Here is a 27994-nt window from a genome sequence, read left to right on the forward strand (position 1 = left end):
GGCTTAAGCTGTTGATCTCTCAAAGCCCCACCAGACAGTCACTGTCTTTTGGCCCATGGGTTCTGGAAACCTGGTTTTCTTGAATGACTTCTTGGCTGCAGATCCCTTGCTCGGTCAGCCCTGGGCAGTGAACCCTTGCCCCTGGCCCCAAGACTGAGTCCAGGTGGACCGTGAGGCCACCTCTGACTCTAATTTGTCTCAGAATCATTCCTCCGTCTGGCTTCCTCCATTCACTACACAGTATTAGCATCTACTTTTGCTGGCCCCAGTGTGAGGCCCCCGGTGGTGGTGTCGGAGCCTCTCCTCGGTGAAGGATGGATGACTGAGGACTGGGCCACAGAGTGCTCCATGGGATGAGGCAGCAGGGAGCTGGGGGGCTGAGGAGGAGCCAGCCCCAGCCTAAGCCGGCAGACCCTGGGTCTGTCTGGCTCTCAGGGGTGCTCTCTCTGGGCTGCAAACGTTTAAAAACATTTATCTACATTACCATTTCTGTACTATTTCATCAAATCTGCTATGACACTCATTGTAAGGTAAGCCTCTATTTTACCTACCACCAAGAAAATAAAGCTCACAAACTCTGACATCCAGCAGTTGTAAGATGGCCTCCAACTTCAGTGATTTTAATATGTGAAAGTATGTACTGCTTCGTATTGGTGAAATACAGTAATTATCAACATTTAAACATTGGGGAAACAGCGTGTCAGTTTCTCAAAAAGTTAAACATAGAAATACCATATGAGGCAGCATTCCACTTCTGGGGAATACCCAAAAGAGTGAAAAGCAGGGACTTGGCCAGGCGCAGTGGCTCATGCCTGTAATCCCAGCACTTTGGGAGGCCAAAGCGGGTGGATCACTTGAGGTCAGGAGCTTGAGACCAGCCTGGCCAACATGGTGAAACCCTGTCTCTCCTAAAAACACAAAAATTAGCCGGGTGTGGTGGTGCGTGCCTGTAATCCCAGCGACTCAGGAGGTTGAGGCAGGAGAAATCACCTGAACCAGGGAGGCAGAGGTTGCAGTGAGCCAAGATTGCACCACTGCCCTCCAGCCTGGGAGACAAAGTGAGACTCTGTCTCACAAATAAATAAATAAATAATAAAATAAAAGCAGGGACTCGAAGAGACGTTTGTCCACCCAGGTTCGCAGCAGCACTATTCACAATAGTGAGAGCATAGAAGCAACCCAGGGGTCCATGACAGACACCAAACGTGCACTTACACACGTGGAGTATGACTCAGCCTTAGGAAGGAGGAAAATCCTGGCACGTGCTACAGCCTGGATGGAACTTGAGGACACGACGCTGTGTGAAACAAGCCACACAAAAGGACGAATACTGTATGACTCCACTTGCATGAGGTAGTTGGAGGAGTCAGAATCACAGACAGAAAGCAGGGCCAGGCGTGGTGGCTCACGCCTATAATCCCAGCACTTTGGGAGGTGGAGGCAGGCAGATCATGAGGTAAGGAGTTCGAGATCAGCCTGACCAACATGGTGTGAAACCCTGTCTCTACTAAAAATAAAAAAATCAGCCGGGTGTGGTGGTGCATGCCTGTAATCCCGGCTACTCAGGCTGAGGCAGGAGAATTGCTTGAACTCAAGAGGGAGAGGGTGCAGTGAGCCAAGATCACACCACTGCACTCCAGCCTGGGCGACAGAGCGAGACTAGTTCAAAAAAAAAAAAAAAAAAGAAGAAGAAGAAGGCGGCTGGGCGCGGTGGCTCACGCCTGTAATCCCAACACTTTGGGAGGCCGAGGTGGGCAGATCACGAGGTCGGGAGATCGAGACCATCCTGGCTAACACGGTGAAACCCCATCTCTACTAAAAATACAAAAACAAAATGAGCCGGGCGAGGTGGTGGGCGCTTGTAGTCCCAACTACTCGGGAGGCTGAGGCAGGAGAATGGCGTGAACCCGGGAGGCGGAGCTTGCAGTGAGCCGAGATCGTGCCACTGCACTCCAGCCTGGGCGACAGAGGGAGACTCCATCTCAAAAAAAAGAAAAAAGAAAAGAAAAAGAAAGCAGCAAGGTGAGTGCCAGGGGCTGAGGTGAGGGGTGAACGGGGAGCTGGTGCTTCAGGGCACATGGTTTTGGCTTCACAAGACGAAAAGAGGTCTGGAGAGTGATAGCAGTGAGGGCTACACAACAGTGTGGATGTACTTAATGCCCCTGAAGTGTACACTTAAGAATGGGTAAGATGGGAAATGTTATTGATACGGACTTTACCGCAATAAAAAATAATGAGAAGATGTGTTTTAAAAAATCCAGCTATTTCACATTAAGCTCCTGTATTCTGGTTTCTTCTGAGTAATTGTAAACTCCAGCCACACAGGACCCGCATCTCTGCACAGCGTTACTCAGCTGCAGGGGAGTGGAGCTTTCCTCTTCTGTTATCTACAAATTTTAACATTTATATCAAATAAATAATACATCTTAGGATTCAACAATCAAAACAATATACAGCAGTATAGAATGAAATCTCCACCTCCTACACCTGCTACCACTCACTGGTCTCAACCCCCCCACCATAGAGAAACCCTTATTTGAGTTTCTTGTGCATCTTTTCAGTTTTTTTTTTTTTATGCAGGTACAAATAAATATGAATAAATATTCCCTCAACTGTCTTTCATTTATAATAGGCTCTGTCTTTGCTTTGATCGTTTAATGATGCGTTTGGAAGAGATTTCCAAATCCGTAGACAGAAGCGGGCCCTTCAGAAGGGCTGGGTTCTCCATTAAGGGGGGCCTCCCCACACCAGGTTTCTTTGAGTGCCTAGTAGGTTCCTAGGGGCATTCGAATTCAGCCTCCCTTATATGTCCTGGGGCATTCTTAAAGGGCGGGGATGCAGGCTGGGGCCTAGAGGGCAGAATTAATGGAAGGAGGGACTTTTGAATTTCTCTTGGTGGTTGGCATGTGCGTACATGCTTCCATCTGGCGTAAAGGCTCTCAGGTAGGGGAAGGGCACACAGCCCAAGGAGCCTGCCTCAGAGGCAGGATGCAGAGTTTACGTAAACAAGATCCAGAGAGTTCATAGTTTTGTGGAGGAGAGAGCAAAATGAGGCAAAATGGACAATTATAAGACCAGAATGGAGAGTATGATCTTGGTTAAGTTAATTAAACTCTTTTTTTTTCTTTTTGAGATGGATTCTCACTCTGTTGCCCAGGCTGGAGTGCAGTAGCATGATCTCGGCTCACTGCAACCTCCACCTCCTGGGTTCAGGTGATTCTTCTGCCTCAGCCTGCTGAGTAGCTGGGATTACAGGTGCACACCACCACGCTAATTTTTTCTATTTTTTGGTAGAGACGGGGTTTCACCATGTTGGTCAGGCTGGTCTCGAACTCCTGACCTCAAATGATCCACCCACCTCGGCCTCCCAAAGTGCTAAGATTACAGGCATGAGCCACTGTCCCTGGCCAGTTAATTAAACTCTACGTTTCTGATGCCTCATTTGCAAAACTGTGATATTTTAGTCCCTACCTTTCAGGGTTATTGTGCTGATTAAATGCAACAACACAATGCCTGGCATATAGTAAGCATTCATTCTTTGTGGGGGCGTGGCAGAGAGAATCTGACTGCTTGGAGGTGATACTGAGTGGGGTTTTGAAGGCCAAGTAGGAGTTTGCCAAGTAGAGAAGCTGGAGTAGTACATTCCCTCGAAGGAAATAATGTTGGATCTCCTGACTTGCTTTCAGGTATTAACCCTATATTATATTAACCCTAGAGGATGTAACTGAATCTCACACAGGTCAGAACAAAATGAGCGCTCCTGTTCCCAAGACTCACTCCTGCTGCAACTCTGGCGTTCAAAGACCCAAACACGCAACTGCCACCAGCACTCAGCTCTGCTGTCCCCTGTGTGAACGTTCTTCCCAGGTGGGCCCTCTCTAGAAGGTGGCAGGAGGAACACTGGCAGCTCCAGGCCTGTATTTAGCCATTCAGCCAGAGGAGAGGGGAGGGGAGGACCACCGGGAAGGGGAGAGGGGAAGGGGAGACGGGGAGGGGCAGCCACTTTCCCAGTGGTTCTTGTGAGCACTTCAGATGCGGTTCTTACTGGTCAAAGCTGCTTCATGGGATCATCCTTGAACCCTTCCTGGTTCACCTTTGAAGTTGGCCAGGCGAGCCAGAACAGCGATTGAGAGTAGAGAAGGTGGTCCCTCAAAATAATATTGGGGTTCTGCTCTTAGAAGAAGGAGAGATGGCCGGCATGCTCAGCCGGTGTCCTTCACAGAACCCCAGGGGAGTTTGCAGCCTGGTCTGCAGGAGACAGAGCTGCCCAGTGATCTCCTTTGAACCTGGGCTGAGAAAGGCACCAGGCTCCTGAGCTGGGGGAGGTGGGGAAGGGCACACAACCCCGAGGAGCCCGCCTGAGAGGCGGAATGACCATCCTGACGGTGCAAAGCCGTGTCAGGAAACAGGCATGGTTGCGGCGAGCTGCTAGACAGGGCGAGAAGCATTCCTGTCTCCTCCCCACACTGTCCTGATTGTGATCTGGAGGAAGGATGTGCGACAGAAGGATCTGAGCTTCCACAACTCACGGGCTTGCCGACTCTGCCTGACAAAGCCTTCCAGGGATTAGCAGTGATTAAGTAAGAGGAAAAAAGGGGTTCTAGAAATTAGTACCAACCCCTGGAGGGACAAAACCAGCCTAGGGGAAGCCAGAGAGGTGAGCTTAGTCCCCATGGCATCTGCTGACCCTTTGTGTAGAGAAACCTGTGTTTCCAGGGCAACCACCACTTCCTGATTGGACACCTCACCTTGCCAAGGAGTGCAATTGGAAACATTCTGGCATATAATTTGTTGCAAACATTCTGCAAACCAGGCCCTGTGTCAGTGCTGTGCATACATGGTCTCCTTCCAGCCCGTCTGCGTGAGCGGGTATTGCTCCCGTTTCGCAGATGAGGAAACTGAACTTCTAGGAAGCTAGGAGACTTCCACCACAGTCACACACTGGCAGGTAGAGAAGCCAGATTCCCCCCAGTCCATGTGACATACAAGCACCGTTTCTTCCACCCTGGGACCCCTTTTCTGCTGGAGGCCAGAGACCCAGTTGCAGCCTGCAGCACCCCAGAAACATAGCAGGTGGGTGGTGCACGTGTTTCCCACAGTTACTCAGCAAATATTCTGAGGACACTGGAACAGGAGGCACAGAGGGAGACTTCACTATCGGGCCTGAGTCTCCTGCCTCCCTTTCTCATCTAAAGCAATTTGGATCCCCATTGCTTCAGAGGGGAGGAGGTGGGAGGTTTAGGAGAGAGCCGGGAGGGGTAGAATAGGCAGGGAGAGGTGGGCAGGGGCCAAGGCCCCAGATGAGGCAGGAGACAGGGAGGTAGCTTCATTAGCCTGTCCCCAGGGGACTTGGCAGCCAGTTATTAAATACTCCCTATGTTGAAGAGCTTGGTGGAAAGGAAAAAACCACCTGTGGGAGTTGTGTGTGGAGGGGGTGGGGCCTGGCTCTGCCCAGACTAGGAAACCCCTTGGTTTCATTTGACTGGGGGAGGGCTGATATTGGGGCTTCTCTAGGGCCTACACCTGTCACCATGGCTACCCCCTGGCAGCAGTGATGTCTTGGGCATCCTTGGATGCAGGCAGGGAGTTGGATCAATGTCAGAGCTGGTCCCCAGGGCCCCTCAGAGGGGCACCCCCATCTTGAGGCCTCCTTGGTTTCCATGGTGGGGGCCGGGAGTTCCCTGGGACCCTCATGCTCCGCCTTGTCTGTCTCTGAGAATCCTGCCATTTCTATTTGCAGTTTTGGGTCCTCTTCCTGCTCCCATATTGCAGACCGTAGCATTTTCCCTTGTTCCATGTGGAAAGACATCTGTTAGGTGGCTCAGTTCCCCTGGCCTCCTCTCTCCCCCTTACCATGCGCTCCCCGGCCATCAGTGGTGACTCGAGTTCCTGTCTACAGCTCAGATCTCTCTGCTGAGCAGCTGTCTCCAGGATGTCTCCTGGGGTGCTTCCGGGCTCCACAGACTCCTGCATTCTCATCCCCTCAAATCTGCTCTGCCTCTGTGGCACCTGTCTTGAGGAAGAGCAGTAGTCCAGGCCAGAAAACTGGACTCATCTTCGACTCTGTTTCTTTCCTGACCCCCCGCAGGGAAGTCAGCTCTCCCATGTCTCCCTCCGCTGCCTTCCCCACAGCCCTAGACCTCACACCTTCCCTTCCCTGATGGACCATTTCAGTCTTCACTTTGGTTCCGCTGCATCCCCCTGCAGCCCTTTGCACCCTCCAGTTCCCACAGTGGGGGGCGGCTCCCCCAATCTCGGAGCCTCTGCTCCTGTAGCTCTTTCTGCCTGGGATGCCTGCCCCGCACCGCCATCCCTTGGCTTTTGGTTTTTAATCTTAGCTAACTGGAGAGTCAGCTCAGCTTCTGCCTCCTCTAGGAAATGCCCCCAGCAGGTTTGGGTGTCTCTACCCTGGGCTCCAGCAGCATCCTGCGCGGTCCTGTATTACAGCACTGAGCATGCTGTGTCAGAGTCTACTGTGTATCTGGCCCCTGCCCCAGCTGACTGCCAGAGCCTAGAGGGTTAGCGTTGGGGGCCATGTTTATCTCACTGTTCCTGGCATCCAGCTCAGAGTCAGGCCTGTGCTTAGTGCTGATCCAGGGCCTCAGGGGGAGTGTTTGTTCACCACCCTGTTGAGTATCAATATCGTATCAGTTTCCTGTTGCTGCTGTAACAAACACAGTGCCTGAAACAACACAGTTATTCTCTTAGGGTTCTGGAAGTCAGAAATCTGACCAGACTCAAATCTCACTGGGCTAACACCAAGGTGTGGGCAGGGCTGTGTTCCGGGCATCTGTTTCCTTGCCTTTTCCAGCTTCCAGAGGCCGCCCACTTTCCTCGGCTTGTGGACCCTTTCTCTGTCTTTAAAGCTGGAAATCCTGGGCTGTGTCCTTCTCACACTGTCACCACCCTGACTGTCTCTTCTGCCTCCTTCTTCCACTTTTAAGGGCATTGGTGTTTACATTGCACCCAGTCAGATAATCCAGGGTAATCTACTCTTTTAAGATCAGATGAATTAGAAACCTTAATTGCATCTGCAGCCTTAATTGCTCTTTGCTGCATAAGATAAGAACACATTCACAGATTCCAGGCATTAGGATGTGGACATCGTTGTGGGGGTAGGGGGCATTGTTCTGCCTGCCACAATGTGGAGGACCCTGGAGAAGACAGAGCCCTGTCGGGGGAGGGACCATACCCCATGGAGTTCCAGAAGTGGGTAGAAACCAAGGGCAAAAGAATGATTGAGATCTGAGAGCGGGACGGTTTGACGTAGGGAAGCTCCGTTCTGGGAGAGCCAGAAAGAGCTTGCCTTCGATATTGGTCAGGCCTGCGCACGACAGAGACCCAACCCAGATGGCTTTAAGTACAAGGGGATTTTATTGACTCACGGAACTAGAAAAGCCAGAAGGGAGGGAACTCTTCCAGGTATGGGTTGGTGGATGTTCAATTGATGCCCCCACAATTCCATTTCTCTTCATTGCACATGTTTCCTCCTCACCCGGGATTGGCTTCATCACCAGCCCACGTGAGATGACAGTGAGGGAGGCGGCACTCATCCGTCCCAGTGCCCAGCTTTGAGTGCACCGGGGAGGAGGAACTGCGGTCTCAGCACATTTCCTAGACCCACCTTGCCCAGTTGGGTGCTGAGTCTGGCTCCCAACCAATCACAGGACCAGGGGAACACTTGCTGAAGATTGGATTGGATTTCACGCAAATCATGGTGTAGAGAATAGAAGAGGAGTGGGTTCCCAGAGGAAATTCTGGGCGCTGTTTTACCAGATGGGTGATACCCCCTACTCTGTCCTAGGGAGCAGGAGAGGGAACACTGGGCTGAGAGGCGACCTGGGTTCCATTTCTGGTTTAGCTGCTGGTTTGCTGCGTGACCTTGAGCAAGTTACTTACGAACTTCTCTGGGCATCGCTGTAAAGCAAGGGGGTGAGGTTGGATGCTCTCTAAGGGGCCTTCCAGCTTCAAAAACCTTACCACTCGGAGGCTTTTCCCATCTGTTTAGCCCATCTGTTTTCTTGTGCCTGTAGACACCAGTAGTAAAAATCCTTAGAAAACCCGGTGGGTTTTCTGTAGGGAAGGTTGTGGGGAGTAGAGCTAAGTTTGGGATTGGCAGCAGGGCTAGACAGGCAGTAGGGAGCTTTGTTCTCTGCATGCGGTGCTGCTGGGAGGCAAGACCTGGGTTCATGGGAGAATTTGGGGCCCAAGCAAATGGTCAGAGACTGTGACAACCTCAGGCTGGGTCTGCCACTAGAGTTAAGCCTCACTCTGTGCTTGGCGTCAAGACTGAGTGTGTGGCCAGGGTTGGGGGTACCGTGTGAGTTGGGGTCACCGTATGGCTGCGGTGGAGACTCAGTCTAGGCCTGGGGTGAGGGATCAGGATCTGTTCAGCATTAGGCAGGGCAGATGCCATAAGTTGGTATATGGGGGACTCAGGTGTCATTCAAAAGCCACTTTGGCCACACATGACTTCTTAAGTGCTTATTATTATTATTTTGAGACGGAGTCTCGCTCTGTCACCAAGGCTGGAGTGCAGTGGCTCAATCTCAGCTCACTTGAAGCAATTCTCCTGCCTCAGCCTCCCAAGTAGCTGGGATTACAGGTGTGCACCACCACGCCTGGCTAATTTTTGTATTTTTAGTAGAGAGGGGGTTTCACCATGTTGGCCAGGCTGGTCTTGGACTCCTCAGGTGATCTGCTGGCTTCAGCCTCCCAAAGTGCTGGGATTACAGGCGTGAGCCACTGTGCCTGGCTGGCATTTATTATTATTTAATAGCTTATAGATTTTACTTATTCTCTTGTTTCTTGGCCACTGCCTTTGACTAGAATGTTGAGTCTATGCAGGCAATGACTTTGTTCTTGGTGGCATTTCCAGCCCTTAGAACAGTGCTCAGCCATTGTAGGTACTCAATAAATAATTGTTGAGTGACTAAATGAGTCATGCTGAGTATAAGCATCCAGGGGTGACAGTGCTATATGCCTTAGACTAGCAGTTCCCTGACTTTGCTGCCCATCAGAACCACCTAGAGAGCTCTTAATTAAAAACCCCAATGCCTGGGCGGCTGAGGCAGGAGGATCATTTGAGGCTAGGAGTTGAAGACCAGCCTGGACAACACAACAAGGCCTCATCTCTTAAAACAATAATTAGCTGGGTTTGATGGTGTATGCCTGAAGTCCCAGCTGCTAGGGAGACTGAGGCAAGAGGATTGCTTGAGCCCAAGAGATCAAGGCTGCACTGAGCTATGATTGCACCATGGGGCATTCCAGCCTCGGTGACAGAGCGAGACCCTGTCTCAAACAAATAAACAAACAAACTAAAAAGCACCTCTGTGCCCAGGATGCACCCCATACCGATTGAATCAGATTGTCAGGAGGCCAGGGCCAGGCTTCAGTATATTTTGGAGCTGCCCTAGGCTAGTCTGCTGTGCTGCAAAGTTTTAGAGTCACTGCATCAGACAACGTAAAGTGCAGGAGGGGACATGTTACTGCAGAGGACACACGTGGCAGCCGCACAGGTGCAGGAGGGAGGAGGGAGACCAGAGCTGTGCTGCAGCGAGGCTGGGGTTCTGGGCATTAGGATGGAGACTTTGTGTCCTAGATCTCTATCACATTCTCCGGACACCCGCCACGGAGGTGATTACTCTGCTATCACAGAATGGATTTTGGCCACAAGTCAAGACGAGCTCTTGCTTCCCAGCTAAACGATGGCAAATCAATTTGAGGTCTTGGCTGGAGCGGCTGATTAGGGCTGGCAGCTGGGGAGGCTCTGGCAGGCAGAGCCAAGTCAAGGCTCAGTTAGGCCTTGGAGAAGGTGGCTGGCAGGAGCTGGGGGCCAGCATTGGGGTCCAAGAGCCCAGCCTTCTCTTGAAGGGCGGGGGAAGCCTAGGTGGGTGACTGTCTGGGTTTGGGGTGCAAGTTCTGTTGATTTAGAATAGTAATATTAACAGTCTTAGTCATCATTTTTTGAGAACTTGCCTTGTGCTGGGTACTTTAACACATTTTTGCCATGACTGGGCAGTGCAAGTCGTATCTCTTTTTACGGAGGCCCTGAGAGGTGAGATAATGTGATCAAGGTCAAATGAAGCCTGGCTTGGAACCACGTTCCAAGTGTTTGCTCATGATAGGCTGCTTGCTGTGTGTTGGTTTGCATGTCTGGACTATAGGCTCTGGTGACCATGTCAGATTTGGGTCTGAAAGGCAGTACTTAGCCTGGGTTTGGCCATGAGGAGGCCCTCAGGAGGAAGGTACTTGCTGATGGCAGAAAGGAATGAGGAGATGTTTTCTCAATGGATGGATGAATGAAGGAGTGTTTGTTAACTAGGGGCTGAAGAAAGAGCTGCAGGCGTGCCGAGGTCTGCATTGTGAGGTAGACAACCTGCAAGGCGGGGGGCAGGCGGGGGCACTCCCCGGGGAGCTTCCCCACCAGTATTCGTGCCCTGTGTAGCATCCTCTCACGTTGAATCACAGCTGGTTGGTGTGGCTAATAGAATACTACAGAAGGCTTGGTATGTGTCTGAGGCTAGGTCATGAAAGACATTGCAGCTTCCACCTTGCTCTCTTGGATTACTCACTCTGGGGGAGGCTAGCTGCCATATTGTGAGGATGCTAAAGAAGTTCCTCTTTAAAGAAGCTCTGGAAAAGAGGCCTCCTGCCAGTAGCCAGCACCAGCTGCCAGTCCTGTGACAGAGCCACCTTGAAGGTGGATCCTCCAGCCCAGTCAAGCCTTCAGATGAGACTGCAGCACTGGCTGACATCTTGATTGCAGCTTCATGACAGACCCCAATCTAGAACTACTTAGGCCACTCCAGAATTCCTGACCCACAGAAATGGACAGAAAATAAATGTTTATTGCTTGAAGCCACTAAGTTTTAGGGTGATTTATTTATTTATTTATTTATTTATTTATTTATTTATTTATTTTTCTAGAAATATGGTCTCACTCTGTTGCCCAGGTTGGAGTGCAGTGGCATGATCATAGCTCACTGCAGCTCAGCCTTCTGAAGCAATGTTCCCACCTCAGCCTCCTGAGTAACTAGGACTGCAGGTGTGCACCACCACACTCAACTAATATTTTGGGGTAATTTATTATGCAGTAACAGGTAACTACTGCACATTGCTAAGTTTCTTTCAAGCTGAAAATTCAAGAGTGCTTCCTGAAGGAGTCAGTTCTTCCCTCTGTCCCCTAACTCACTTTAGCCCTTGCCTCTCACCTGTCTTGTGTTACATGAAAAGACAAAAGACAGATTTGTTTTTTAAATCAGGCTACCCAGTTTACTATTTGGATGACTGGAGGATTTTTAACAAATTATTCTCCTTATCATTTTCATTTATTCTCCCTCCTTTCCTTTCCTCCTCTAGTTACTTTTCTTCATCAGTCTTGCTATAGTAATAGTAGCATTTAGTAGCAATGGCTGTCTTTTTGTTTTGTTTTGTTTTTGAGATGGAGTTTTACTCTTGTTGCCCAGCCTGGAGTGCAGTGGTGTGATCTCAGCTCACTGCATCCTTCACCTTCTGGGTTCAAGAGATTCTCCTGCCTCAGCCTCCCAAGTAGCTGGGATTACAGGCATGTGCCACCACACCCGGATAATTTTGTACTTTTAGTAGAGACAGGGTTTCGCCATGTTGTGCAGGCTGGTCTCGAACTCCTGACCTCAGGTGATCCACCTGCCTCAGCCTCCCAAAGTGCTAAGATTACAGGTGTGAGCCACCACGCCCAGTCACTGTCATTTTTTAGGTACCTGCTATGTGCCTGGCACTGTGCTAGGGGATCTGTGGGCATTATTTAATTCCCTCAATGACCCTAGTGGTCATGGTGGGCATTAGTATATATAGTAATTTTTATTATGTATTTTTATGTATGTATTATAATACATAATAATTTTTTAAAAATAGATAAAACCCAGGTTCAGGGCTATTGAGGCACTTGCCCAGGGTCAGATGGAAGGAATCAGGATTGAAAGCCAGGTTTGTCTAAGTCCAAAGCCTGTGCCCATTCTCATTTCATGCTTTTACCTATGAGCCTCAGCTTTCTCATATGTAAAGTGGGGAGAATACTGACTTCACAGATTCCTGTCGGGATGAGGAGAGCAGGAGGCTTTAAAGCAATCAGCCCCCGTGTGTGGCATACAGCAGATGGTTGGTAAGTAAGGGCTCCCTTGCCCTCCCTTTTTCTCCCCCGTCTTACGTACTTTGACATGGGCTGTCTTGACCCTCATGCAGACAGGGCCATGCCAAGTGCCTCTCACAATGAGAGCAGCCTGGAGTTGATGTGGCCAAGAGCTGAAGACCCCTGGTCCTGCCCCAGGATAGACTGGATGCCCTGGGTCTGGAGCCCACAGAGACAGTGACACCAGCTCTGACCCACCCACTGAGTCTGTGCAATGTGCTGGCTCTGTGCTCCCATGGGGAAGTGCCCTGCCTGAGCTCACCCAGAGGGGAAGGGCTGGAGCCTGCATTCATACCCAGGCCAGTGCCTGTGGAGAGACTGGGTGTGTAGTGTCGTCTCCAGCTGAAGAATCCCAGCTGAGAAAACATTGTCCTCAGGGGGTATCGCATCATCTCTCAGATCAGGCAAGAAGCCCCAATTAATTACAAGTGCTAAGTGAGTGGTCTGGAAGCAGGATTTTGCAGTCAATTAAAGAGATGCTGGAGGAGGCTTCATTAACCCCCTGCTTCCTGGCAGCTTTTGGTTTAGGAGAAAGAGGGGAGCTGTCTGCCTAGAATGAGCTTCCCAACACTGTGGGGAATGTAAGCAAGAGTGTGCCCTCTACCTAAGACGGCACAGGAGGTTTTCCTGAATTGCATGAGAGGATGGATTTGACTTTAACTCCCCTTCCCATCCCAGGTTTCTTGATTTCCTATGCTTTGATCCTGTAGTGAAGTCAATAGTCAAGACATGGCTACATTTTGGGGTTCACCTTCCTCACAGCCCCAGCTGATCTTCCTCAATTTGCACATCTGATCATATCATACCTCTGCTCTGTACCCTTCAGTGACTTCCCATTGCCTGCAGGTAGAGTCCAAACTCCACCTCCTGGCACTCGAGTTGAAGTCCCTGGCCTCTCAGCCTTTCACAGAGACCTCAATGAATTCACACAGATACCCTCTGTTTCTCCCTCCCCCACTCCCACTGCTCAGGTTAAACTACTTTTGTCTGCTCCATGCCTTTGTTCATGCCAGTCCCTCTCCTGGATGTGCCCTCCTTCTCCACCAGGCTGACTCTTCCTCATTGAAGACTCATCTCAGATGTAAACCCCTCCAGGGAGCCTGCACCCTGATCCCAGGTTCACCGGTGGCACTGCTCATGCTGTGGTGGGCAGCTGTTCTGTTTCTCCATTATCTCCTCCTTCAGCACGTGGGTTCCTGGAGGGAGGGCTGTGTGGTTGGTATTCTTGGTGTCTAGCACATGGTAGAAGCCCAGTGAATACTCATTTTACAGGAGAGGATTAAGACTCTTAGGAGAAGACATTCAGGACTGAAAATGAGAGGATGCTGGCATTTACTGACCTTATGATCCACTGAGCAGAGAGGAGAGGGAAGCCGAGGGTAAGTATCCAAGTGTCCCAGGCTGGGTTGTTTCTGGAGGTGGGCCCTGGGTCTTAGGAGGACAGTGCCTGGGGTGCTGGGCAGAGCACACAGATAGACTCCCAGGGAAGCCACAAGCCCTTTTGTTCTCTTTCTCTCCAGTCTCCACCCTTGGAAGGCCCTCAGAGCCCAGCCTGGGAGCTCTGGGAATGACCTTAGTCTTGCAGAGGCTCCAGGAGAGTCTGCCATTGGCCGCTGCTCCAGCTCTGAGACATTTCCTCTGCTACCTGGGACACTGTGGCTGAAGAGGTTTGGAGCTCTGGCTCCTCCAAGGCCCTGCTCTACTCTAGTGCTTTGTAGGAAAGGGGAAGTTTGCCTCAGTCTCTATGGTGGGCAGCCTCTAAGATGCCCCCAGTAATCCCCTGTCCTGGTATTCACACCCTGTGAGGTCCCGTGCCCGTGAGTGTGGGTGAGTCCTGTGACTTATCTCTAGTCAATAGAAGATGGTAAGGGTGACAGGGGGGTCACCTCCATGGTTAGCTTATATAACAACATGGCTTACATCTTGCTAGCAGACTCTCTCTGTTGCCTTTGTGGCTTGCACACTTTGGTGAAGCAAGCTGCCCTGTTAGCAGCCCCAGTGGAGAGGCCCATGTTGCAAGGGCCAGGGGATGGCCTCCAGCCAACAGTCAGCCAAGAACTGAAGCCCCCAATCCAACAGGAACTGAAGCCTGCCAATAATCACGTGAGCTTGGAAGTGAGTTGTGACCATCTGAGCCTTCTGATGAGACCCCAGCCCTGGCCTGCACCTTGACTGCAGCCCTGTGAGAGGTCCTGAAGCAGAGGACCCTGGTAAGCTGTGCCGGGACTCCTGACCCACAGAAATGGAGAAAATACACATGTGTTGTTTTAAGCTTCTAAGTTTGTAATAATTTGTTATGTAGCCATCCATCACTAGCACAGCCTCCCATTGCACACTGAGCTCCCTCTGACTCAGAGAGTCCAGGGACCCTGCTACCCACAGTGCACTAAGCCAGGGGTATGGGCAGATCTGGGAGAACAGGCAGGAGGGTGATGTCAGGACATAGAAGGTGGGGAATCAGGGTCTGCACCCCTCCCCACATTGCCTACTAAGTACAAAGGCCAAAAGAAGAGTGACTGTGGCTATCATGTAGAAGGTGCAGAGATCGATATCTTGGGCCCTGAATCAGCACTGGGGTCCCTGGCAACACACTGTGGGCCAGACCCTATGCTGGGTGCTGGGGAGGGATCAGAGCACAGGCCAGCTATAAAGCTCCCAAGTTAGTGAGGGAGACAGGTGCAGCGACATCTCTTTCAACAGAATTTGCAAAGCTCCATTCACTGAATGCTTGCCATGTGGTGCTCATAGCATGTGCACGACCCCATTTACTCTTCACAACAAGTGTGGAGATTGGAGCAATGCTTATCATCCCATTTCACTTATAAGCAAACACTCAGAGGGGTTAAGTGGCTTGTTCAAGATCACTCTGCTGGGTGACAGAGCCGTAAACACATCCAGCGCTGTCTGAACACTCAGACATGATGCTCTGTGGCTGCGAGTGCAATGAGAGCCTCTGCTCTGGTCAGGGGGACGGACTGGGTCAGGGTGGGCTTTAGAGAGGAAGTGATGTTTGAGTTGGAGCTTGAGGGAGCTCCAAGCTCCCGGGAGCACCAAGGAGGGTAAGGGCACCACTCATCTCAGGCCCTGGGGGCAGAATATGCAGACGCCAAGAAGATGTATGGATAGGGGACTGGGGCACTTGGAGCACAGAGGTGGGTGTGGGTTCTGATCAGCAGGTTGAGGCCACATCACACAGGGCCATTTGGATAATTTGGATGTTATCCTATAGGCAGATGCCTTCCTATTGGCCTTTGGAGGGCTCTGGGCAGGGAGTGACATAGTGAAGTCTGCATTTTGGATGCGCCTTGCAGGCAGGGGCAGGGTGGCAGGAGAGGGTGCATGGAAGTAGAGGGGTAGGGGCTGGGAGACCATTGTGTGGCCATGGGAAGGGCCCAGCCAAGCAGAGAGGAGTGGGACCTAACTTAAGGCAGAGTATTAGGGTGAGGGTAAGGGCAGAGGGGGTTCCGGAATGGTCCTGACTCCTCACCAAGGCCTGGGAAGTGGCTGTGTCTGGGAGGAATGCTGAGTGGTGTCCTTTCTTTGGGAGCCTAGCCTCCTGCACGTGGCCTGCGGGGAGCAGGTCTCTCTCAGTGTTTGGGAAATGAATGAGGACAGGCCGCTGCCCACTGTGTGACTTGGCAGCGTTCTCAGGAAGCAGCACCCTGAGGGGCTTGGGGGAAAGGGTGGTCAGGGATGTTGTGCGTAGGGGGTACACAGGGACCACTCAGTCCCTGGGGCTGAAGAATTGATTCTGGAAGGCAGGGAGGCAGAGTGATCCTGGAACCCTGAGCCCAGTCCCAACTCTGGCCGCGGTTGATTTCTGGAGTCATTTCCATGGGGTCCTGGCCAGAAGTCAGGGTAAAACTGAAGATTTTCTGGGGTCTCTTGAGCTTTGTGGGTTGCCTCCTCCCTGGTGAGTCGGTGCCCCTGTTTGTTCCTGGTGGTGCCGATGGACAGAAGAGGACAGAGAGACAGAGAGCTGCTGTACAAGGTCTTTTTCTTTGTTGTCATGGTTGATTTTGTACATCTCAGCATTTGCATCATACAAAGGGGGGAGCAACAGCCATGGCTTTTGGTCAGGTTCAGGGGGGCTGAGGGGGTGCTCCTCCCCTCCCCCCAGGCACTGACACATTGAAAGGAAGCAGAGCAACAATGACACAGCACAAATGTGGGAAAGGGGTTCCCCTGCACGGGCAGGATGGTCGATCTCACCTGGGTCTCACCAGGACTCCCCGCTCCCACCCAGGGCCAGCACGAGCACCTCCCATTCTCTCCCCAGTGAAGAGCGTGGGGTGACAGGAGTGGGACTGGAGCAGGGGACATTTGGTGGGAGGCATGTCCTCAGGCCTGGGAGCCCAGGCTGACCCCAGCCTCCCTGTGCAGTCAGGGGCCTGTAGAACCCTAAAGGATGGAGCAGGTGGCCAGCGGGGATGGGCAACCCTGCCAGCTGGGTGCCGGGCTCTTGGAGCTAGGGGCCCACCGCACTGCACTCTAGCCACAAGGCTGTGGGCTGGCTGCTTTGCCCACCGGCTGTCCCCTGACAGGGGCTCTGGGCTGCAATACTGCTGTCTCCTTTTCGTTCTCTCTCTCTCTCACACACACCTGGGATGGCGTCTCCACTTCCTGATTCCATCTGGAGGAGTACCCCGCACAGCCTTGCTGTTAAGGACACCTTTTGGGAGCTTCTGGATTTGGAGGGGAGGACGTCCACGTTTGGAGATCCTGACCCGCCCTGACCCGTTGCCGGTGCCCAGCCCAGGGCGATCTGCAGCTGCCTTTTTCCTTCTCTCTGGCAGCGCCTCCCAGGCATGGGAGCCGGCCCTTCCCCAAGAGCACACACGCTCACCTCACCTGGTGCACGCTCCTTTGCACCTCATTCTTTTCACCCATCTGCAAATGATTGCTCCTTCCTATTTTCCTATCTGGGGATCCTCTCCCTTGTGTGTGTGCTGAATTCTGGGGCCACTCTTCCCCTAAGTGTGTTGCATGCACACTGCCCCATTTATGTGTGCACACTCATTCCTCTCCTACCCAGTGGGTCACGCACACCTCACCTCCCAGGCGATCCTGTGAGGATCCCCCCCCCCCCCGCTAGAGCAACTCTCACGTATTCTATGCACTACGTGTGCCACACAGACATGCTCTCTGGGCCACACATTAGCTGCTCTCCACAGCCAGGTCTGCGTCAGTAATGACAGTCATTGTGTTCCCCTGGGCCTAAGAGTGATCACTTGGCAGTGGTTGGAGCCAGGTGTGTGCCAGGCAGAAATTTTCCCCCATACCCACCCCCAGGAAGACCTCAAGTCCTGCTGTCCCAGAGCAGAATAGAGGGGTCTGGGACATGGACCCAGACTAAACCAGCCATCCTGGAGGGCAGGCATCAGGGTGGGGTTGAAAGCCCCGGTCCCACTCTGGGAATACAGAGGGACTGCACTGTGGAGACCACCAGGGCAGCCCTCTGAGGGTCTGGGGTCCCTCCAGCCCACCTGGAATATCTGGTTTGACTGGGTTCTCTTGCTCATCTGAAGCGCCCTGCGCCTTGGCCTCTGCTACCTATCTGGTCCTCTCTGTGTCCTGGCGTCACCATCGAGGCTTGAAGGTCCCTGTCAACTGGCGGAGGGGCACCTCTGAACACTTGTGTCCAAGCTGGGCTCACACACAAGGGCTGGGGAGGCCTGGGGCCCCTGGACTGGGCCCTGCTTGTCTCTGGCCCAGGACCCCAGGGTTCTTGAGAATGACCATCCTGCCCAGGATAACAGACACAAAGAGACAAGCAGACAACAGGGGTGCGAGGTGGCTCCCCATCACAGACACAGGCACAGACACAGACACAGGCCCCCGGGGGGCTGGACACAGGGGCACAAGGAGGGGGTGGGGGTGCAGGGAGGAAGGTAGGTCCACGGAGCTGGAGCTGCCGAGACCCTGCTCCCCAAGGAAGGGACAGACCAGGGGACTTATCTGGTTCCCTAAACATATGGATTGTTTTGTCTCGTGTTTAAAGTATTGCAGTCTAACTGATATGGCTTTACCTATTGGAAACGGACAGAGAAGACTCATGTCTGTCTCTGAAATAAAAGCAGAATCCACTAAAATGGAAAACCTGCAGAATGCAAACTGGGGCCAATGGGAACAGGGCTTCAGGGGCAGGCAAGTCGCCCCTCCCTGGCCCTGCTTTTGGGATAGGCCCTGGCGGGGCCCAGCATGGCTTCCTGGGGCACTGCCTGGGTCTGTTGCAGTGGGATTCTGAGGACCTCAGGCAGGAACCCCCCAAGGGTGGGAGCACTCTAGGCCAAGGACAAGGTCTCCTATTGGAAGTGGCCAACTGTGACCAATGATCTCAGGGCTGGGAGGGGACATCTTACCCACGTTCTTTCTCCTCAAGCTCGCATCCATGCATGTAACTGTCTTTTCAGACCCCCAAACATGCACGCACAAGCCTTCAAATATCTCCCAATTCTCTCAAACACACACTTCTACAACACCTAACACAAACCCATCACTCCCAATACACACACTATTTTGAAAACACATTCTTACACAAGCTAACATATACAGCCTCTAAACACGAGATGGATAGCACAGACACATGACACAATTTCAACCCAAATACACCACCTCAACCAAGCACACATACACAAGGCTAACACACAGTCTGTAACACATAGATATAACAACTACAACACACACAATCTCAAGACACACACACGCTCTAGCCCTACACATATGCATGTGGTCTCTGAACACGCAATCCCTGATGCAGTCTCTGCCACACACTATCATGCATGCATGGATACAGTTTCCTCCCTCATTTGACCCCTCTTCCCTCACCATCCCCACACAACTGACTGAGCAGAAAGCTGTGATAATTTGAGTAGGGGACAAATGCCAGTCCCAGACATCCCAGAGGAGAGTTTGTCCTTGGCCAGTGAGATGAATGGGTGGTGCCTTCTGTAAAGCGGGAATTGGCTTCTCACCAAAGGCTTGGGGCTTTGGCCAGGAAGGGTCCTCCTGAGGACCACGGGGCCCTGGAAGCGCATGGACAGGACAGGGTGGGGAGAGGGTTGGATAAGAATGGGGGCAGCTTGGCCACACCAATGGGGGTGCTCCCCACGGCACAGACCTTCGCTGCCCGATGGCTCCAAGTGTTTTCTGGGGGCCTGGGCAGCCCCTTGGCCGAGCAAGCTGGGCCCAGCCTGGCAGTGGGGGCCCAGGACCTAAGTGGGGTGGGGGTGTGGAACAAGGGGCTTCCCTACCTGGGGCTCCTCCACAGATGAGCTAAAGTCCACAAAGGATCCATTTGGAGGGACCAGCTTGGCAGGGGCCATGTCTCTCCAGGTGGGGGCTGGGGAAAGGGGTGCCCCTGGGCTGGGTGTCACCAAGGAGATGGAAGAAGGAGAGCCCCAGCCTCCTGCCCAGATCCCAGCCTGGCCAGACCCGGGGTCTCTCAGCCTGGGCCTTCCCGGGACAGGCTTCCCCTGACTCCATTCCTCAGAGCCAGGCCACTCAGTGCCCCTGCCCTGACCTGGGGGCCCACTGAGGGTTGGAGGCTAAAGGTCAGCATGCTGGGCAGGGCTGGAATGTGTCATTACTTTGGCTGACTGGGGACAGTGGTCCTCCTGGCAGTGGGGAGCATGAAGGAACGTATAGGGGTCACCACACTAGCACGATCTTAGGCTTCCTGAGGGGGCTCCCAGTGCCTTTGGCGCTGGGTTCAGCACCCCCCCACCCCCGCTGGGGAAAGACTGTCTTCCCTTTTTCAAGCTACTTGGGAGTGGGGTGCAGGTGGATACCCTGGAATGAAGGGAGGTGTGAGGGAGAGCTGAGGGGGAGAAGCCCCTGGCCAGGGAAGGGGGGCAGAGGCCAACTGAGGTTTTCCCCTTCAGAATTGAGACTTAACCTAATAAAAAGAAAAGAAAGAACCAAAAAGAAGTAGTAACAGGTGGAGTGGGCTGGGGCAGGAGGCCTGGTTACTTCTTGAACATGTCCTGCAGCGGCCCGGGCAGGTATTTGAGCACCGTGTCCAGGATGCTCTCCTCTTCCTCCTCCTCCTCGTCCCCGCAGCCCGCAGGGATGGCCTTCTTGGGCCGGGTCAGGCTCCCCTCGCAGGGCTGTTCGAGGGCCGCTTTCTCCTCTGCTTCCTTCTCCTCCTTCTTCTTCAGCCCATACTGGGGAGGGGGAGGGCAGAGACACGCATGAAGCGGGGTGGGCAAGGAGAAGCAGGAGTCTCACGATCATGCAGCACTGGCTGAGGTGGCCAGGAGTACCTCCCGAGCCTCAGTCCTCTCATCCGTAAAGTGGGGATAAAGGTGTCTTCCCTGTAGGATGGTGCCTGGTCCTCAGTGGGAGAGACCATGCGTGGGGTTTCCTTGAAAATTAACATCTGCCCTTGAGAACTTCCTGCTGTGCTGAAATCCCCAAAGATCTGAACACGGGGCGTTTGCTCATATATTTTGAGCCAAATTTGGTGACGAATCTGACTTGAACCAATGGAAGACTACTTCTAGCCTTTATTTATTGCACGGCACTAACAGACATGCGCTGGACTGTCTGGAGTAGGGTGGCAGCCCCAGACCCGCTGGGAGTGACACCTAACAGCACAAGGTGCTTAGGACACTGTGGTATTTTTCGAACATTCCCCAGTTCGGAACTGCATTCAGTTTTGGTCCCAAGAATCTGCAGTACTAAATGGTGGACCGTAGGGTCCACCCTCTTGGAGTACCTACTACGCGCATTCTCTTAATCCCCAAAAGGATCCCTTGAGGGAGGTGTCCTTGTGACACCCATTTTGCTGATGAGAAGAGTGAGGCTCAGAGAGAGCTAGGGCGAAGGTGAGAGCTGGGATCCAGGGGAGGCCGGGCAGGGGCTTTCGCTGAACCGGTTTTACCCGCTTGTGGCCCTCCCCAGGGCGGGCGGGCGGAGCTGACCTTATCTCGGATCTGCTGCCGGACCTTCTCCCGCTCCGCCTCCATGCGCGCGTGCTTGGCCTTGCGCTCCTCCTCCTGCTGCCGCAGGGCCTCCTGCCGCTCCTCCTCCTTCTTCTGCGCGTCCGGGTCCTTCTCCTCTTCTCCCCCCAGCATCTTCCCCATGTCCTTGGTGGCCCCTACGAGGAAGCGGTGGGAGGGAGAGGGCGGGGTCAGCCAGGGATCAGGGCTGGGGAGAGAGGGGCTGGGCGGGCCGAGCGCCCTCCCACAAGGGTCGGACCGCTGAGGACGCGCGGTGGGGCGCTGGACCTCACCTCCAAGGGCCTGCTTCATGACGAAGTCCATGCCGCCGGCTCTGGTTAGCGTGCCCTAGCCCACGGCAGAATTTGCATGCAGCGCTCCTGGCTGGCCTGGCTCGGGAAGACGTGACAACCTGCAAAAGAGAATTGGGAGTCAGATGGGAGAGGCCTCTGCGCAGGCAGGGCGGTGGAGCTAGACAGCAGCCTCACTCTGGTTCAGACACCAGGCACCCATCACTCAGGTCAAGACCCAATGCCCTGCTAGAGGAAAAAGGAGAGGGAAGAGAGCGACTTACTGGGCAGACACGTAGGTGCTGCCAAATAGCTTTTTGAAAGCGGTTTGGTCCCTATTTTAAAGCCTTCATCTTGACGCTATTGTTCAGATTTGATTGAAGCCAGGAGCTTTGGAAAGAGCCGTGAACTTGGAGTCAGGCAGTTCTGGGTTCCAATGCTACCGTCATTTCCTTATTTGCCATGGAACCTTCAGCAAGGCCCTAACCTGCTCAAGTCCCCAGTTTCCTACTCTCTAAGAGAGAAATGGCAATGCCACCTTTCCCCGGGGTCCGGCGGGGATTGGAGGCGGCCCAGCCTGGGCCACTGGATCAGCCCATCAAAAGACCAGCCCGTGTTACTGCCCCAGCCAATCGGAGGCAGCTGAACCAATGAGAACAGCCAGCTTGGATAAACAGATCCTGACTTTGGAAATTAGACAAATGGAAAATAAGTTATTTTTATTGTAGTGTACATGTAATTTTTATGTTTTATAGCTTAATATCGATTTTTATTTTGAATTTCACATGGGAGTGTTGGAGATATAACCTTCTGGGGGCTTAGGGCTTTTAAACTAGCTAGCACGGGCCTTGCAGGCACTTGGCAGACATTAGTACCCTACCCTTCTTCCTAAATCACCGACTTTCGGTTTTTATTATATTTTTTATTGTTCTGTTTTTGCCTCAGAAGTGTTCTCCAAATACAATCTTAATGGGAATCTCAATATGCAAAATATGTAAAAGTGGAACTCTTCCAATGGTAGAGGTGGGGGAGGAAGAGCCTTCCCCCTTGGCCTCCTTACCATCTTCACCCCACATCCCTGAGAAGCTGAACCCTAGTGCTCTAACTTGAGAGTTTCTTTGTATTTTAACCATTCAGTTCCACTGGTTCTTTAACAGACACAGATCTGTTTTCAAGTGTAGAGGGGACATCCGTGAGCTACCCAAAGTGTGAAGTAGCTTCATGGTAAGCGGAGGCCAGGCCTGCTCACCAAGGCCTTTTGTCCCACACTGCCTTGCAAGGAAGAAAAAAGGTTCTTGGGAAAGGACGGCAGATATTGCAACCTTGTTGGATTCAAGGCTGGATATTGCAACCTGGCTGAGTTCCGGGTCACTGGTTGTTCTTTGATAGATTTTCTTCATTTCTCTCAAGATGAGAAGTCATATCGGTAGACTGAGATTATTTCATGATATGGGGCCCAAGAGCTTATCTATGTGATCAGACCATCTCATCTGATAGGTTGTTCTGGGAAGAGAAAGTCATTATGTAGCAGAAAAAACAAAACAAAACAAAACAAAAAACCCAGGGGCTTTGGCATCAGACACACCTGGTTCAAAATCCAGGCAGCTATACTTACTGGCTGTGGGTCCCTGGGCAAGCTTCAGTTTGCTCCCTGCAAAATGGGGGAGTATTAAGGCCGCCCTAGAATGGATGTTTGAAGGAGAATGAATGATACCGGTCAAGTGCCTGGGGTGTTGCAGGAACTCATAAAATGTCAGCCGTTGCCGACTACATATTTGTGGAACAAGCCAAAAAGGAACAGGCTTTCCATGCTTTCTAAGAAATGCAAGAGAACCCACCTACCTAACCCCAAATTCTGAGTGTGAAGGTTGCTCAACTCAGTCAAGATGTCTTCGCTTGATTTAATACATTGTGAAAAAGCTTCATTTCTAAGAACAGGAAATGAACAATTTAATAATCAAGTGATTTCAGGAACTCTTGGGTTCCTACTCTGTGTTTACATAGAGCTCAAGGATTTACCAGGTGGCAGTGGGAGATGCAGGGTTCTAATTTGAGATGTTCCAAATTGGGCAGGGCACCCAGGCTTTAGTTGCACCCTCATCCCTAACTTGCTGGGTGATTCTGACGTGTCTCTCTCCTGGAGCAGATGATCTTCCAGGCCCTTTCTCCTGTGCCTCTGTTGAAGCAGTCTGCAGCATTTGAACTGCTGACAACCCCACTGTACCCCCAAACCTCCTTCTCTCTTGGTTCTGTGACTCAGTTCTTTCCTGTCCCTGCTTCCCCTGTTTCCTCTCCTCTCCTCTTTTCTTCTCTTCCTTTGCGTTTTCTGACTCCTCTTCTTCCTCCTGTCTCTTACATAAGCTTTTTCCCCATAACTCTGACCTCAGCCCTTGCCTCTTTTTTCTTTCTAACCTTTCCCTGGGAGAACTCATCCATTCTAGGGGTTTTAATGACCACTGAAACTGATGACACCTAGACCTGTATATTGACTCATCCAGCAAGTATTAATTGAGCACCTACTTTATGCCAGTCAATGTGTTAGGCACTGGAGATTTACAGGAAACAGGACAGACAAAGCCTTGACCTCATGCAGATTACATTCTGAGGTATGTATGTGTGTATGTGAGTGTGGGTGTACTTGCATACATGTGTAGGGAAATAGGCAATACATAAGTAAAAAAACACATTTACTTTCTCCTGGATACCCTTTCCTGGATGTCTGTGGGCACCACTCAAACTCAACATGCCATTTCTGTATCACCCAACTATCACCTTCTCCAGTCACCTCTGCTTGCAGGCATGCATTAATCAGATGTTGTTTGCCACTGCCACCTCGCCCCCAGTTTGCAAAGTACCTCTGCACACCACTGAGTCTTCTCAATGCTTACATTCCTGTGGCTCTAATAGCTCTTCTTCAGCCTGCTGGGATTCTTTATCTGAAATTCCCAAATCTGCCCAAAAATCCTGCTGCCCAATCCCAGTATGAACCTCTGAGCTGTTAAGCAGTCTCCCGTTCACTCTATCTACACTCTCCTAACGAATTCTCCTTTTCTCAAGGCCTAAACTACTACTGCCTTCTCCCTCTCAGCAAGTGACTTTCCCCCGCTTCAAGGGCCAAAGTTTAAGGGGTATGAGCTCTGAGGTTAGGCATGCCTGACTCACATCTTGAATCTGCCGCTTTTTAAGCTGTGCAGTAGTAATTGACCTAGCTTCATTGATACTTGATCTTCTCTATAAAATGAGAATTATAATGCCACTTTGAAATTTTAGAAATACTCTATGGGATGTGTTTGCACATGCTGGGTGCTCAGTAAATGGTGGTTTTAATAATCAAAACAATTAATGTCAGTGAGTGGGAGCTCCAGTAACCTCCCTTCCTTCTAGTGCCTGAGGAAGAAGCCCTCTTCTGGCTGAAGCCAATTCATCCACCTGTGCCCTGGATTCCCTCTCTTTATACCTCATCACTCCCTCTTCCTCACATCTTCCATCTCCTCTCCACAGGTTGCTTTTATCCCCTCCCTTCTTTAACTCCTTCCCTATATTCTGTGTTTCCCTTAATCCTACCCCTCTCACTTTGTGACGAAGTGATCTCAACGTGGTATCTCCACGTCTTCACCTCCCAGTCAAGCCCTACCTCTCTGTGAGACCAGAGCTCTGCTGCCTCTGCAGGAACCCTGAAACTGCCATAATCAGTCGCCACAGGTGATCCAAGAGGGTCTTCACAGCCGTCATCCTCCTCCTCCATCCCTCTGCTGAATCACATGCTGCTGCTGACTCCCTCCCCCCACCTTTTCCAGCTTTCTGGAATCTCCTCCTGAATTCCATGACACAGCACTCTTGTGGTGTTCATCCTACTTTTCAGATAGGTCTTCTCTCTCTTCTTTGCTGACTCCGTTCCTTTCCTTTAAAGTGAAGATGTTCTCCAAATGAACTCTCCCCTCCTGCCTCTCCTGCTCCTCTGTCTCCCTTGGGAATCTCATCTACCCCTATTGGTTTAGTGCACTTCTTTAGCCACAGATACTTCCCTCTCTCTGCCTTCCCTCCCCCAAAGCTGCGCATTTAACTCTCTGTTGGATGTTGTCACATGGATAATCTCAAATTCTATCTGTCCAAAGATCAGTCTCATCCTGGCTTTCCCCACACACCTATCTTTTTCTCTAGCATGCCTTGTCCCAATCACCTCGACTGAAAACTCTAGAGACAGCAATTCCTCATTCATTCATTCATTCACTCACTCACTTGCTCATACTACAAATATTCCTTGAGTATCTACTTTCTGCCAGACACTGTTCTGGGTGCTGGGGCTGTGGCAGGGAACAAGGGAGTCCCAGAGTCCCAGCAGTGGTCTCACAACATTCAGCTGGGCTGGGGAGGTAGAAGCTGAATATCAGATCACACAAGGAATTGGTGAGTAAGATTGGGATGGGGGTGCCGAGGGAGAATTCCAGGGAGAAGTCCAGATGCTGTGGCTTTGCAATGCTGCCTGCATCCCGACCCTCCATTTTCCGACTGCTGCTAATGCCTTGGTTCAGGACCTAGAGATTCTGGATTTATCCATAACCTCTAACTGTCTCTCCTCCAGCTCTCATCCAGCCTCCACATGGCCATCCAATTAATCTTCCTAAAGGGCAGATTTGCTCATTCACACACACCCTGCAATGGCTCCCCATGGCCTTGTTAAACTGATGAGAGTCCTTGTGCTGACCTTCAAGGCCTGCACAGTCTAGCACCCGTCTGTCTTCGTTGCTGCTGGTGTGCCACCTCTTGTACAGGGCTCTGCTTCTTGCACAGGACTCTGCTTCAGCACGTAGTAGTTCCCAACAGATACTCTTTCTGAAAATGCCTGGGCATTTGTGCATGCTATTCCCACAGCCTTGGAACCTCTTACCCTCATCTCTGCCAGTTCACATCCTGGCTCCATCACTTACTAAGTAACCTTGAGCAAATGACTCAATGTTTTCTCATCTGTGAAATAGAGACAACAACACCTATTCCCAAGGCTTGTAGTGAGCATTGAATGAAGTGATGCAAATAAAGTGCTCAGCCCAGTGTTGGCACAGAGTAGGTACATATTATCTAACATCATTGCAGTCATCATTATCATCAGCAGCAGCATTAATTTCCGAAGATCTCTCTCAAATAGCGCTCCCTCCATGCAATTTCCCGGATCTCCTTGGCAAGATGTGAGGGCATCTTCCCCTTTGGAGACCTGTGGCACTTTCTGGGGCAGTATTGCCTGCCTCCAGTACATGCTGTCTTTGTTTTTCCCTTCCTGGTCACTCTGAGCTCCTCTCAGGACAGGACCAGTATCTTGCTTCATTTCTCCTGTCCCCAGAATCGGCTACATCTCCTGGTACATGGTAGATCCTGAGGACATGTGTGCTGGGTTGAATTTAACGTGTCAACGAGTGCATGAGGATGTGTGCGTTGGAAGTATGACCCCGTGTGTGCAACTCTGGACTTAGACATCGTATGAGTGCGTGCGTGTGTGCAGGCGTGTGTGTGGATGTTTTGCCATATGCCTGCCGGAGCGCTGAGGTCCAGCAGGTTGCCAGCAGTTGAGGATTTTGACCGGGCCGCCAGGAGGCGCTCCTTAGCGGTTCTGCGGGAAGTCTTGGTCTATCCCTGCGCGGGAAGGGGGGTGGGGGTGGAAGTGGGGGTGGGAGTGGGTGGGGGACGCTGCACTGGGGGAGGGGAGGCCGGGGGCGGGGAGGGACGCTGCTGTAGCACCAGGTTTCCCTGCCTTCAGTGCGCCGGGGACCCAGGGCGCGCCTTCAGCTTCCTTGCCCTCTCCGACTCCCTCCGAGCCCGTCCCAGCCCAAACACCGGCTCTGGCTCGACCATCTGAGCCCCTGGAGGTTTTCGGGACTGGGCCCTGCCATCTGACAAGCCGACTCGGGCACCTGCAGTGGTTGTCCTTATGGCTGTTTTTCTGTTTTTATGGCTCAAGTCTGGGCTATATTCACCGCAACTCAATTCGACACTCATTTGCTTCTGGCAGGGGACTGTACACCAAAGGCAGTGGCAGAGACAGGGGACGTCATTCCACCCCCTCCCCCCGCCCCGTCCCCACCCCGTGGCCCGGGATGGGAGAAGCATGGGGGAGGGGAGGGGCAGCGGAGGATGGGAGGAGGTAGGGAGCCGGCCCCGGCTGAAAAGCGGAAGTGGCCGGGGGTTCCCGTTTCCCCGCCAGAAGAGAGGACAGGAACCCCGGCGTCCCTCTCTCGGACCCCCGCGGAGACCCATCCCCCCCCCCAGCAACTCTGCCTTGGAGCTCCCGGTGGGCCACAGAGAGCGCCCCTTCCCCCAACACACATAGCTCCAACCCCAAGACCCGGCCCGGTTTCAAACTTTGCTGGGGGAGGGGGCAGATTGAGGCGGACGAGAGCGAGAGCACAGAAGGGGTCGTTCCCGAAGACTCCAGGCGGCGGACGTACGCTGCCCAAGCCGCTTCTCCTCCCGGGAAGGGACAAATAGTCCCCTTGGTCCCCCATCCCCAGTCGACGTTTACGTTCTCCTCCCCTGCACCTGCGGTCTGTCCGCCCCCTTGCCGCCGCCCTCTGACTCACTCCGGGAGCACGAACTGTACCCCT

General features: G+C 52.3%; 1 protein-coding gene and 1 long non-coding RNA gene across 6 annotated transcripts in view; one reads left to right on the forward strand and one right to left on the reverse strand.

The window, feature by feature from the left end:
• Window positions 1–4016: 4016 nt before the first annotated feature.
• The window catches only part of LOC103245020 (uncharacterized), a 41932-nt gene continuing 17954 nt past the window's right edge, over window positions 4017–27994 (forward strand). Inside the window, exons 1-4 of one of the 4 annotated variants that reach the window (XR_005244424.2) lie at window positions 4017–13314; window positions 13442–13548; window positions 13690–13836; window positions 14249–14410. This is a non-coding gene — a long non-coding RNA (uncharacterized lncRNA). Of the gene's footprint in view, window positions 13315–13441; window positions 13549–13689; window positions 14411–27994 lie in introns of those variants that run through there. The other 3 variants (XR_012090778.1, XR_501829.3, XR_005244423.2) reach the window with 3 other exon arrangements.
• CPLX2 (complexin 2) overlaps window positions 19946–27994 on the reverse strand; it is an 83943-nt gene continuing 75894 nt past the window's right edge. For both annotated transcript variants that reach the window (XM_008015356.3, XM_008015355.3), the window contains 3 exons: window positions 21405–21523; window positions 21094–21269; window positions 19946–20334 (listed from right to left, as the gene is read on the reverse strand). In XM_008015356.3, the coding sequence (XP_008013547.1) occupies window positions 20137–20334; window positions 21094–21269; window positions 21405–21435 (405 nt within the window). In that variant the 5' untranslated portion in view covers window positions 21436–21523 and the 3' untranslated portion in view covers window positions 19946–20136. The remainder of the gene's footprint in view (window positions 20335–21093; window positions 21270–21404; window positions 21524–27994) is intronic.

This window comes from Chlorocebus sabaeus, chromosome 23 (genome assembly GCF_047675955.1).
Source record: "Chlorocebus sabaeus isolate Y175 chromosome 23, mChlSab1.0.hap1, whole genome shotgun sequence".
Classification (NCBI taxonomy): domain Eukaryota; kingdom Metazoa; phylum Chordata; class Mammalia; order Primates; family Cercopithecidae; genus Chlorocebus; species Chlorocebus sabaeus.